The sequence below is a fragment of the Talpa occidentalis genome, unplaced genomic scaffold (genome assembly GCF_014898055.3).
Source record: "Talpa occidentalis isolate TD23 unplaced genomic scaffold, MPIMG_talOcc4v2.1 talOcc4.9, whole genome shotgun sequence".
In the NCBI taxonomy this organism is placed as follows: Eukaryota; Metazoa; Chordata; class Mammalia; order Eulipotyphla; family Talpidae; genus Talpa; species Talpa occidentalis.
This window is the reverse complement of record NW_023605305.1, coordinates 13338472-13351487: the sequence shown is the minus strand read 5'-3', so window position 1 is coordinate 13351487 and position 13016 is coordinate 13338472. Positions and strand designations below refer to the sequence as shown.

At 46.3% G+C, this 13016-nt stretch overlaps 1 protein-coding gene across 1 annotated transcript; it reads left to right on the top strand.

Moving 5' to 3' along the window:
• Positions 1 to 4343: 4343 nt before the first annotated feature.
• Positions 4344 to 11684, top strand: CNR2 (cannabinoid receptor 2). Its single transcript, XM_037501434.2, has 2 exons — positions 4344 to 4505; positions 8587 to 11684. The coding sequence occupies exon 2, from the start codon at positions 8645 to 8647 to the stop codon at positions 9689 to 9691; it is 1047 nt and encodes a 348-aa protein (XP_037357331.1). The 5' UTR covers positions 4344 to 4505; positions 8587 to 8644; the 3' UTR covers positions 9692 to 11684.
• The last annotated feature ends 1332 nt before the right edge of the window (positions 11685 to 13016 follow it).

Here is a 13016-nt window from a genome sequence, read left to right as displayed (position 1 = left end):
TAAAAAGGGTAAGGTAAAAAACTTCCCATGGTCTTACCAAGGATGCACTCAGAGACAAATTCGTGTCCCTCACACACTTTAACCCCAACACATAGAACAAGCCGCAGCAGAAGCAGATGGGAGAATCCAGCTGCCAGACAAGAGAGAGATTTGCCCCCAAAAGTTATTTTCATTAACTTTCATTAAATACGTTATTTCCTGTTCTGTTCCCCACTCTGTCTCTGGTGAATCCTCTCACCCTCCCACACATCTGGCCTGTACCCCAGTCCTTGTATAAATAAATAAATCTTTAAAAAAAAATACGTTATTTCCATCAACATGGAATAGGCTTATTAAAAATATTTTTAAGTTGTCAGTTTTGTTTTCGATATACACAATATAGAAATAATAATATACAATAAATGTTGATAGATGTAACCTCCATCCACAAAGCTCTTTAGGATCTGGGTCACTTTTCAGATAGGAAAGAGTGCTAAGGTCCCCAGGTTTGGGAACTGCTACTCCAGGCTTCCCTCATGACAGCTCTTTTATGGCCTGACAACAGGGCCTCCCATCCGCCCCCATGTGTGTGGTTAATTGCACAACTTCCAAGCTGAAGGATATGTTCAGACATGATCCACAACCTCCTCCTGCTGCCAGTGCAGCCAGGGGACATCCTGAGAAGGGGGGTTTGGCCTACAGCTGTCCAGCAGCTGCTTCCACCCCAGATGGAACCCAATTCCTGTTTCCATGGTCTCGAGCTCCTGTGATTGCCTGCGGGCAGGTGCTGACTGGTTTGTAAAGCCTGCTTCGTAGTCTCCCAGCCTCCCTGGGACATGCCCCTCTGCTCCTCTAACAATGTCCACCACTCCCTCAACCCCTCACGTCCCTCCTTAACCCCCTGGCCTCCCCAGCCCCAGGACACAGCAGAGATGCCAGCATCAAAGAACCTGGGAAAGTGGGGAGAAAGTTATGTGTTTACACATGATCTCTGACATTATTGATAGATGATAGGTAGGTATGTAGATAGATAGATAGCTAATGTGCATTGTGTGTGTGAGAGAGAGAGAGAAGTATCTGCCATTGATGGTGATGTGGGCTTACTGTGTGGCAGGCACTGTATTAAGCACGATGCCAACTGTAAAGGGCAGGAATGGCCACCGAGCAGGTTTTCTGATCCAGCAGACCCGGTAAAGGAGGAGTCAGAGTCCTCAGTGGTTTTTTGCAGGTCTTTTATTGGGGTTCACCAGGTATATGGCAGGCAGGGGTGCTGGGGGCCGGGAGGCCCCCAGCAAGTCTTCACTCTATCTGGGCTCTCCGGCGTTCTCTGCTTCTCTCTCAGCTTCTGTTACTTCTTTCTCGGCTTCTCTTTCGGCTTCTCTTTCAGCTTCTGCTGCTGCTGGCATCCCCATGACGCCGCCCTTAAAAGCACAGTCTTAGCCCAGATGAATCCCATCTACCTATGCCCACACCCTACTCCAGGTGCCCGCCATCAGGCATGCATTCAGGACCGCAAGGATCCATCATCTATCCTGATGGCGGGAGGGCAGAATAGCCTGACATTTTTCCTTACCCTACACCAACTAATCCTCTCAGTTAACCCCCCTGCCTGACCACCCCTGATGAGACAGGTATACTTTGTCATTCCCAGTTTACAGATGAGGAAAAGGAGTGAATGAAATGAGAAACTTTATTTGAGGGTATAAAGCGAATACCCGGTCAACCCAGGTGTCCATCAGTTGTGTCTGACTCCAAAGCCCAGCAGCCTGATGGGCAAATCCTTGGGGATCTGGGGGTGAGGGGAACAGGACTCCACCAAGCTGGTGGAGCAGGACTAAAGTCTAGCTCTGCTAATGGTAGCAATGGCAGCCTGAGTGAAAAAAAAAAAAAAAAGATCAGAAGAGTTAAAAAGAGAGAGAAAAGAGATGTGCTCTGCTCCCCGAACTATAGGCAAAAGATTTCCCCTGGCAGGTCACAGGACCCCTAGCCCTGGGCAGAATCAGATATAAGACCTGTCCCTTCAACAACCTGACCTGTCATCACACAAAGTCTTAAGTCCTCATTTTGCCACTTGCTGTGGAATTTTGGAAAGGGACTCGGGCTATCTGAACCTGTTTGCTCAAAAAATGCTTGCTGTCTAACAGATAACAGCTCGATCCTTCCACCACTGTGCAAACTGTCAAGAAGGATATGAATTACTAGTTCATTACTAGTCCAGTCTCCAAAAGGGAAGCTGCTAGAGAAGAGGGTAGTAGAAAAGAGGAAGAACATTTTTGAAAAGACTGCACAAAAAATGTCCTCTAGGCAGATTTCAGATTAGTCGGTTAACTTGCCACGTATTTGCTTGGGGGTGGAGAGGGAAGAATGTAAAGCAATAGGATTCGGCTCTGAGATGAATGGACAGGAGCACAGCAGGCTTCTTAACATTGCTGGGAAATTTCCTCGTCTGTAAGAATTTCCTCATCTATAAAATATAGGAAGTAGTAATATCAGCGTTTACGTGGTTGTTTTGAGACTAAAATGAGATAACAGGTAGAAAAAAAGCTCATCGTGTGGTGTGTATACTCCATGGCTCTGTGAATGATCAATCAGAAAGATAAGCTTCTATGTGTAATCTGCACAACAGTGTAATATGGATAGTATTTCTCCCACTTACAGATGAATAAAACAAAGGCTCAGAGAGGTGAAGTAACTTACCCAATATCACACAGCCCATTAGATTTGAAGAGCTGGGCCTCCCCAGTGGCACAGCGGGTTGAGCACAGCGCCGTAAAGCTGTCCGCAGCCTCTGCAGCGCAGGTTAGATTCCCGGCCAGCCAGGGAGATTCCCACATGGCGTGGCAGACCTCTCCTGTCGCGCCCGCTGCTCCCCTCAGCAGTGTTTTCAGTTATCTGCCTGTTCTGCTCCCTGCTCTGTCACTGGTGAATCCTCTCACCCTCCTGCACCTCTGGCCTGTACCCCAGCTCTTGTATAAAAATAAATAAATCTTAAAAAAAAAAAAAAAGATTTGAAGAGCTGGCTTTGAAACCAGGGATCCCATAGGGTGAGTTTCCTAGAAGGGACCTAAGAAATCATCGGGTCAACCCACCTGCTTAAACATGAGAAGAGAAAGACCCAGAAAGGAAAAGGAACTGGCCCAAAGTCACTCAGTAGCAGAACAGAAACTACATCCCACATCTCCCCACTCCCAGGCAGAGATTTAAAAGATGGCCGGTAGCCTCCAACTTCTTACCACAGGTGTAGCAGCAACTGGCCAAGGTAGTGCTCTGACCTCACCTGCAGCCCCAGCTGCCTCCAGCCCCTGGGAAGACTTTAGACGCAGGCGAGCTGTTCTTTCACTTCACACTTTCACAGCGGATCAGAAACACACTCTGTTCCCCCCTCCCCACCTTTTCCTGAGCTGTTTCCCATGCCCTCCAGGTCCCACCCCCAGACACTCAGCACCTTCAGGGCTGGGGCTACAGGCCCAGAGGCCTCTGAGGCAAGGATGTGCTTTTGTGGAGCATGCAGGTTTGTTTGGGGGCTTGGGCACTTTTGTAGGAGGGAAGTATGTCGCTTTGATTCTCACAGCTGTGTAACATCAGGTCACAAAATGTTTTTACATGCATCAGTGTCCTTAGTATCTCATCCTCAACAATTTGGACAATACTTTGGACAAATAACCCTGATGGAAAGTACAAACACATGCCTCCTAGAAAATGCACAGACACCAAGTCTTACATACACTTTGAGAGCCTTGGCCCATTTGCGGATGCCATTAAAAAGTAGTGATGGGGGAACCTCCCCTGGTGGCGCAGCAGTTGAGCGCTGGGCTGCGAAGCCCGCAGCCTCTGCAGCGCCGGTTCGATCCCCGGCCACTGGCGAGGGTCCCACATGGTGCACAGACCTCTCCTGCTGCCCGCTGCTCCCCTCAGCAGTGTCCTCCATCTGTCTGCCTATTCTGCTCCCGCCTCTGGCTCTGGTGAATTCTCTCGCCTTCCTGCACTTCTGATTGTACCCAGTGCTTGTATAAATAAATAAATAAATCTTTAAAAAAAAAAAAAAAGGTGATGATGGAGATGATGGGCCCCAGCTGGTCTCCCCAAGATGAGTGAGTCCCAGTTGGTCTCCCCAAGACAGTCATTGTTGCTATCATTTCACAGATAAGAAAGGGGGCTCAGGAAGTTGAAGGGACTTGCCCAGAGTCACATGACCATCCATGGCAGAGGTGGAACCAGAACTGTTCACCAACTACTGAGTCTCTGTGCGGAGCATTCAGACACGTCCTGGAGAAATGCTCCTTCTAGAAGCCAGATGCTCTGACTCCAGAAGGGATTTCTATCTGCCCAGACAGAGGCAGACAGGGAGCAGGGCTTCCTGTTGCTCCGTGCATCCTGCCATTGTCTGATGCCTGGTTAGGACCTCCATCCAAATGCCTGCATTTCCTGCCCTTGTCTACTTTGGACAATAACCACAGGTCAGTGGCCACTCAGGCCCCGGTGAGAAGACCCCAGCCCCAGCATCCCTCTGCTGCACTCTGCGTGGGGTAAGCCATTCACTGGTGGAAGGGGGCTTTCTAAGGGAAATACAGGATAAGCATCCTTGGAGAGGGTGGGGGACAGTCAGGGCAGTGGGGGAGCAGGGAGGAAATGTCCAGAAGTGACAGGAATGTGAGAGCTGAGAAAGGCTTGCACTCCCAGCCTGGGGCTGTTTTCCCAATGGTAAAATGATGAAGCTGGATTCACAGAGAGGTTTTCAGCCTGTTCCTTGGAGCCAGAGGGTTCTGCGGAGGAGCTTGGGCTGCCATAGAGAGAGGACACAGCTTTCACCCAATTCATGATATGGGGTCCTATTGACTATAAAAAGCATTCTGCTCTCTTAAAAAACTTGAACACTGGATTATAATAAGAGCTGCCATTTATTGAGCTCCTGTGATGCACCACGCATATTGTGCCTAATAACCTCATGGAGTGGATGAATTATCCCCATTTGAGGATGCTCCTAGTAAAAATAAGAGCTTCCATATATTCTGTTAATTTAGCTAAACCCTTCTTAAAAACCCATTTTACAAAGGAGAAATGGATAGCCAAGCCATCTGGTATGAGGAGCAAGCCCATGGGCTGGGATTCGAACCTGCACAGTGTGCTCCTCTCCACCGCACCCTTTTTCCTGGGGTCTGCTCCACTGTAGAAGCCCTTTGCCATCCAGGTGGGTCCCGTTCATTAAGTAGTTTGGAAGCACCCACGATGCAGCAGGCTTTATGCTAAGGCACTGAAGACCCAGAAACCATGAAGGCTGGTCCCTGACCTTGACATCTATGTGACCTCTACCAAGTGGTTTAGTTCTATGAGCCTCCCTGATCTATGAAATAACAATAACCATAATCATAGAGTTGTGTGGATTGCGCTAGCTAATGGCCGTGAAAAACGTTTTGTAGAATTTAACTGCCATGCAAATGTTGGTTAGTGCGGTGGTTAATCTGGGTGGAGAAAAGAATAATGCAGAGCTGGTTACAATAGATGAGGAGTAAGGCTCGGGGTTCCGAGTGACTGAGGATCTGGGAAGGTTTTACTGGCTGAAAGGGGAGTTCAGAACTAAGGTGAAGAAGGAAGGCTCCCTAGAGTAAGGACCCACGGGACAAAGAGGCAAGAAAGCAGATATGTTAGGGGATACGAGGTATCCAGTGGAGCCCCAAGGTTACAGGTTTGGGGGCTGCCTGGTGGATGCTGAGAAGTATGCCCCCCGGTGGCTGCAAACAGGCAGCACAGCATGTAGAGTGAGCCAGTGCCTTCCCATAAAGATAGAACATGAGCCACCTGTCATTTACATTTAAAGTACCCACATTAGGGCCTCCCCGGTGGCCCAGCGGTTGAGCGCTGGGTTGCGAAGCTGCCCGCGGCCTCTGCGGCACCGTTCGATACCCGGCTGCTAGGGTCCCACATGGCGCGCAGACCTCCCCTGCCGCCCGCTGCTCCCCTCAGCAGTGTACTTCTGTCCTTCTGCCTGCTCTGCTCCCTGCTCTGGCTCTGGTGAATTCTCTCACCCTCCTGCGCCTCTGACTGTACCCAGTGCTTGTACAAACAAACAAATAAATTAATAAATAAATAAATCATGCCTCTATTAAAAAACAAAAAACAAAAAAAAAATAAATAAAGTACCCACATTAAAAATAGATATCAATTATATGGTAAAGAACAGAAATTAGATTTTTGGTGACAAACATCTATTAATTTATAAAGGATGAAATCTATATAATGTTATAAACCAATAGCACTTCTATCAAAAAATTAATAAATAAAAAGGAGCTAAATAAATGTTTGTTTAGCCCAACATATCCAAATTATTATGTCAGCATGTAATTAATATAAAAAAATTAATTATTTTTCCAAATTGCCTTTGAAATCCAGTATATGTTTTACACTTACAGCACATCTCAATTCAGACTAACCAGGAATTATTGAAAAGTGTGTTTTTAAAGTTTTATATCTATGAAGTTTATTAGTCATATTTTTCTCAGTTATTAATTTCTAAATAAAGTGCACTGTGGTCCGAGAACATGGTTTGTTTGTTACAGTTTATTTTAAATTTGTTGAAACCTACTTTCCACCTAAGACTTAGCCAATGTCCAATGTTATTTGAAAAAAAATGTGCAGGATGAGCTGCAGTATAAAAATAGGGTGGCAGGGTGAGGTCATTGAAAAGGCAACATTAGAGGCAAGACTTCAAAAAGGTGAGACACTGAACTAAGCATAAATCTGGGGGAAAAGAGTTCAGGCTGAGGGAAGAGTCAGTGCAAAGGCCCTGTGGCAAGAGGGAGCACTCATCTGGAAACCAGTGTGGCCAAAGTTGGTTGACCAAGTGTCAAAGTAAGGAGGTCAGCGAGGTACTGAGGCCACAACACATACGGCCTTCTCAATCATTGCCAGTACTCTGGCTTTTACTCCCACTGGAATGAGGCCTTTGCTAATAGGAAATCTGCTTTTCAATTTAATTCTAATTCTTTTGCAAGTATTATAACTTTTCTCTTTGACTACTTTCATTTTTTTTCTTTTTGTCGTGGGTATCCTGAAGTTTTCTTACAGTGTAGTTTGATTTTTAAATTCTGCTTGGAGTTCACTGTGATGACCCTGAAAAGTTCTGTCCAGTATAATTCTGGACAATTCTCCATTATCAACCCTTTGAATATCAACTCCTTAATACCCACCACCAATTTTATTCTTCCCTTCCGAAATCCCAGTTCGATATATTTTATACATTTTTATTGAACCTTTCATGTCTCTTAATCTCTCATACTTTCCATCTCTTTATCTCCTTGTGATGCATTTTGAGAAATTTCTTCAGATCTACCCCCCAGACCAATGACTTTTCAACTAGTCTATTCTGCTCTTTAACCTAGTAAGGTTTCTTTTTTCAATGACTTTATTTCTCATGTCCAGAAATTCTATTTGTTCTTTTTTGGATCTGCCCAGATAGTCTCTCTTTATATGCTAATGTTTTTGACTCCTCATTGTTTAATCAGATGAAATATATTTTTTATAATATGCATCTGAGAATCATATGAAGTTCTTAAAAGTCTAATTCTGCTCATTCTTGTTCCTGTTTCCCTATGAATCTTATAATTTTGCATTGTGAGCTCAAATTCTGTGGGCCTCTATATGTGGGGATCTTATATGCTTGGATAGAAAACAACACTCAAATGGACCTCCTTGGTGGCACCAGGGGTTAAGTCTTAGCACTATGAAGCTATAGGCAACCACACGGCACCACGAGTTTGATTCCCCACCAGGGAGATGACCCACATGGCATAGCACACCTCTCCCTTCTCGCCCGCTGCTCCCCTCAGCAGTGTATTTCAGTCAATCTGCCTGTTCTGCTCCCCACTCTATCTCTGGTGAATCTTCTCAAACACCCCCACCTCTGGCCTGCACCCCAGTTCTTGTACTCATAAATAAATCTTTTTTTTTTTTTTAAGAAAACAACACTCAAGAGAAAGCTCTAGTTTGCTTTCTAATGTTTTACTATGTCCCATACAATATCTGGGTATCCTGGTATGTTTGGCTGTTTAATTTTTGATATTTAAAGCATAATTATACTTAAAAATGATTCATTATCTGACAATCAAATTTAGTTGGACTCCTACATTTTGTCCCACAATCCTGCCAGTGTGAAGCCAACATCTGGTCTCCTGTCCCTAAATAGTTCAAACTTCAGCATCTTACCAAACCAAACCAAACCAAACACCAATGCAAAAAAAAAAAAAAATTTCCACCTTATCACTCAAGGTCACTCTTTCTCGTGGTTTCGATTTCCTCTTTGTTTTAACCCTTGGAGATTTCCCTTACTTTAAAAGGGAAGTCTTAGGTTAATATTTTTGAAAACAAAAAACCAAAAAGCTTGCAAGCCACTTCTGCTTCTTGAATTCCCACATGCCTCTGCTAAAACAACCAGTTCAGATGAGGCACTCCACTAAAGTGGAGAGAGGGTAAAACATAGTGGAACAAATTATAAATTGCTATTTCAACATACGTTCCATCTGCACAGGTGAGAAGAGTGGCTAGAGTCAGTGAGTGCAGAGGTCACCATCACACTGATTAAAAAGACTTGTTTGTTCTTTCCATTTACTACAGCAAGGCTTCTTCACAGATCCAGCAACAACTGAAGGATCCCTCCCCTCCACACACACACATGGAGAGATGCTGGGGGCTGGAGACAGCCAATGGCTCCAAGGATGGCTTGGATTTCAACCCCATGAAGGATTACATGGTCCTGAGCCATTCCCAGCAGGTAGCTGTGGCGGTGCTGTGCACATCACTGGGCTTGCTAAGCACCCTGGAGAACCTGGCTGTGCTCTACCTGATCCTGTCCTCCCACCGCCTCCGCAGGAAGCCCTCCTACCTGTTCATTGGCAGCTTGGCTGGGGCTGACTTCCTGGCCAGTGTGATCTTTGTTTGCAACTTTGTGAATTTCCATGTCTTCCATGGCGTGGATTCCAAGGCTGTCTTTCTGTTGAAGATTGGGAGCGTGACCATGACCTTCACAGCCTCCGTGGGCAGCCTGTTGCTGACTGCCATCGACCGATTCCTCTGTCTGCGCTACCCGCCTACCTACAAAGCCCTGCTCACCCGAGGGAGGGCGCTGGTGACCCTGGTCATCATGTGGGTCATCTCGGCATTAGTCTCCTACCTGCCCCTCATGGGATGGACTTGCTGTCCAGGCACCTGCTCGGAGCTTTTCCCCCTCATCCCCAACGACTATCTGCTGGGCTGGCTCCTGTTCATCGCCTTCCTCTTCTCTGGCATCATCTACACCTATGCTTATGTCCTCTGGAAGGCCCACCAGCATGTAACCAGCCTGACTGTGCACCAGGACAGGCAGCTGCCAGGAATGGCCCGGATGAGACTGGACGTGAGATTGGCCAAGACCCTGGGGGTGGTGCTGGCTGTGCTCCTCCTGTGCTGGTCCCCAGCCCTGACCCTCATGGTCTACAGTCTGGCCACCACTCTAAGTGACCAGGTCAAGAAGGCCTTTGCCTTCTGCTCCTTGCTGTGCCTTGTCAACTCCATGGTCAACCCCATCATCTACGCCCTGCGGAGTGGGGAGATCCGCTCCTCTGCCCAGCACTGCCTGGCCCGCTGGAAAAAGCACCTGAGGGGCCTGGGGCTTGAAGGACAAGAGGAGATTCCCAAGTCCTCGGTCACTGAGACAGAGGCTGATGTGAAAACCACCCAGTGATCAGATTCCAGAAGTCTCTATTGCCCGGATGGCAGAGGAGGCCTCTTTCCCCATTTTAAACAAGCCAAGTCAGGAATCTTTTCACTCCCTGGAGGAGGGAGCATGGTCTTGATCCTCTCGTCTTACTTCCCTTCTAGGATGGACCTGGGGGGCCTGGACACTTCCCTTCTGGGATGGGCCTCTGGGGGCAGCATGGCCATGCTTGTCTACACACAGTGTCTTGAGTAACCAGGCCTTGTGAGGGGCAGCACGGTGGGCAGGAGGCAGAATGCCGGGAACCAGCTCGGTGCATGCCGAGTCAGGAAGCCTTAGTGCCGGTACCCTCACAGGCCACAGGATCTGGGTGAGCCTTCAGACTCAGCATTGAGGGACTTGGAGGACATTTGATGAGAAGGGTGAATGATTCTTCTGGGATCTCAGGGTACCAGATGAGATGGTCAGCCAGCCCTTGTTTCTGTTTCATTGTTGGCATCTCCTTAATTCTGAAGCTATGAGAAATCCCACCTTCAGGTTGCCCTCCCTCTAAGGACCCAAAACTGTGAAGTGATGAGAATTGAGGTAACTGACAAGCCTCTAATTCAGGGCAGTAGCCCACCCACCACCCTGATAATCCCCACTCACAGCTACTGTGATCAATGAGGTGTCCAGGGAAACCAGACAGCTGGGATCACTTGAGACATGGAATCTTCAGAGAATGGTATTGACCTTGTGAAATCCTGTTTGTATTTATCAGGGTCCCAGTCTAAGCCAACTACAAGAAAAAGGGACATATTCACCAAGATTGTATAAATCCCCAAATTATTCCCAGTCATCCCTCAATTTGGCCCCTCATCTCCTCCACAGTCCTATAACAAATAAAAAGCAGAGCAGGGCCTCCCCTGGTGGCGCAGCGGTTGAGCGCTGGGCTGAGAGACTGCCCGCAGCCTCTGCAGGCCGGTTCATTCCCTGGCCGCCAGTGAGGGGCCCACAAAAAAAAAAAAAAAAAAAAAAGCAGAGCAAGTGGGAGAATGGGGAAATTGCCTGGCTATTTGCCAGGCACAGGCACAGGGCTGACACCCCATGGTCTCTTAACTCCTGCAAGAACACAGCCCTATGCATTTGAAGATCCCAGGATTGGGAAACAGGGAGGCTGGTCCTACCAGTAGGCAAGAGAAAGTGTTGGCACCAGGGAGTATTGTGGACAAATATAAATGTAATCATTTGGGACCACAGATGTAATAAAAGGAAAGATACTAAACATGTCTTCACTTAAGATTTTCAAGACAAGATGCCGCTGATTATTCTCTCATCCACCCATCTCACAAAGATGCCTGCCTCTGTGCCAGCAATCAGATGTTATAGAAATTTAAACTACCCTCAAGGATGCAGAATTTGACTACACCAGCTCAAGAGGTTAGCGGTTAAGCGGGCAGGCCTTGGAGCCTCTATGCCAGGTCCAGGCTCTCTATCCATAAGTCAGATACTGCTCCTGTCTAATGGAGTTTACTTTTCATATTCTGGTGGGGAAAGAGCCAATAAATACATAAATAATGACAGATGGGACACTGAAGGAAGTCATCAGGGTCCTGTGACAGGGATTCATTGAAACAACTTTAAGCAGAGTTGACCTCCTGTGTGCTCTGGGCCTAAATACTGGCTGACATTTATTGAGTCTTTACTACGGACCATGCACTAGTGCTTTCAAACGTCATATTTCACTTCATCTTCATAATAACCTCTAAGAGGAAAAATGACTAGCTTGAGGTCACACTGCTAATATCTACCAAAGGTTTCCGACCCAGTTCTTTTGGCTCCAAGGACAGCCCGCTTAACCAATAACCTCTTGAACTAGTATAGTCAAATTCTGCGTCCTTGAGGGTAGTTTAAATTTCTGTAACACCTGATTACTGCAATCGTTAACTCATTAATGGTTCTCAGTGTATTTCATTTTATACCTCCATATTAATTTCCTGCAACAAATTTCCAGAGTGACTTAAAACAAGAGAATTTATTCCTTCACTATTCTGGAAATAGGAAATCCAAAATCAGAGACTTTGTGGGGCCATGTTCCCTCCAAAGTTTCAAGGGGAGGATCCCTCTTCCTCTTCTAACTTCTGGTGGCTCCTGGTGATGTCCCTTACTTTGTGGCAACATAACTCCAAATTTTGTTCTTCCTGGGGACACATTTTAGATTTTCACCTGAATCTGTGTTCCCTGAATTGCAATTCTTTGATCCCCTCCCCAAAAAAGTGCTTTGCCTTTTTAAATGATCTCCAACATTTTTATGTTAACAATTCCTTGAAGAAATAATTACTGAGTATCTATTTATGCCAGGCACTTGGGCATTTTCTCTGCTAAAATGAGAAAAGACCCTACCAATGAGTAAAAAAAAAGCATACCCCAACTTTCGGGACCAACAATATGTAACCATGCAAATTTACCTTTAAAAAACCAAGCCATTTCTTTGCTTTACAAAAAAATAAGGTGAACCTTAAAATTGCCCGCCCCCCAATCTTCATTTCTATTTGGAACCTTTGATATGAACTTATTTGGAAATAGTCCTTGCAGATATAATTTGTTAAATTAAAATAAGTTCATATTGCATCAAAGTGTGCCTTAATCTAATGATGGGTGCCCTTAAAAGGAGATGCCAAGAGGCCAGCGGGGCCGGGAAAAGCCATGTGAAGACAGAGGAGAGTTTATGAAGGGGGAGAGCGAGGAGGGAGAGGGCCTCTTGGTATCACTGAGAACTGCTGTTGTTGGTTAGCTGGGGAAATGAGCCCAGACTCACGGAGGAGACCCAACAAGGTGGTGTCAGTTCAGGAATCCCAGGTTTCTAGCTTCTGGTTTTGTCCACTTACTGCACTGCCTCCCACCTGCCCCCCACCTGCCCCTGCAGATTTACACTTTAGCTGAGGATAAGACTAGGTGATGGTCATAGTACTCTATCTTCCCCAAGTTTTGTAACATCAAAGACCACTACTCACTTGATCACTAGAATATGTGTGCAGATGAATTGCCTTTTTTTTTTAAAGGTGTTAGTACTTACTGTTTTAGACAACATTTCAATAAAATTTTGCAAGGAAAGAAACACAGAAGACAAAGAAAATGCCTGTTTATTTGGCAATCGCCTTTATGGCTCCTAGAATGAGGAAGTGACGTTCAGTCAACACAGGCTCTGCTTGTCCCTCCCCAGTGCAAGAGAGATAGATTCTGCCTCTGGAAACTTGGGTTCCAAACCCACCTTTGACCCAAACCACACCTTGCCCAAACCTTGGGCAACTCCTGTACCCTCTTTGGTTCTCAGTTTCCTGCTTCATCAAAGGGGAACACCACAGAAGGAGAT

Excerpts from the sequence above, each read along its gene's own strand:
- CNR2 (XM_037501434.2), top strand. The coding sequence starts at position 8,645 with ATGGAGAGATGCTGGGGGCTGGAGACAGCCAATGGCTCCAAGGATGGC.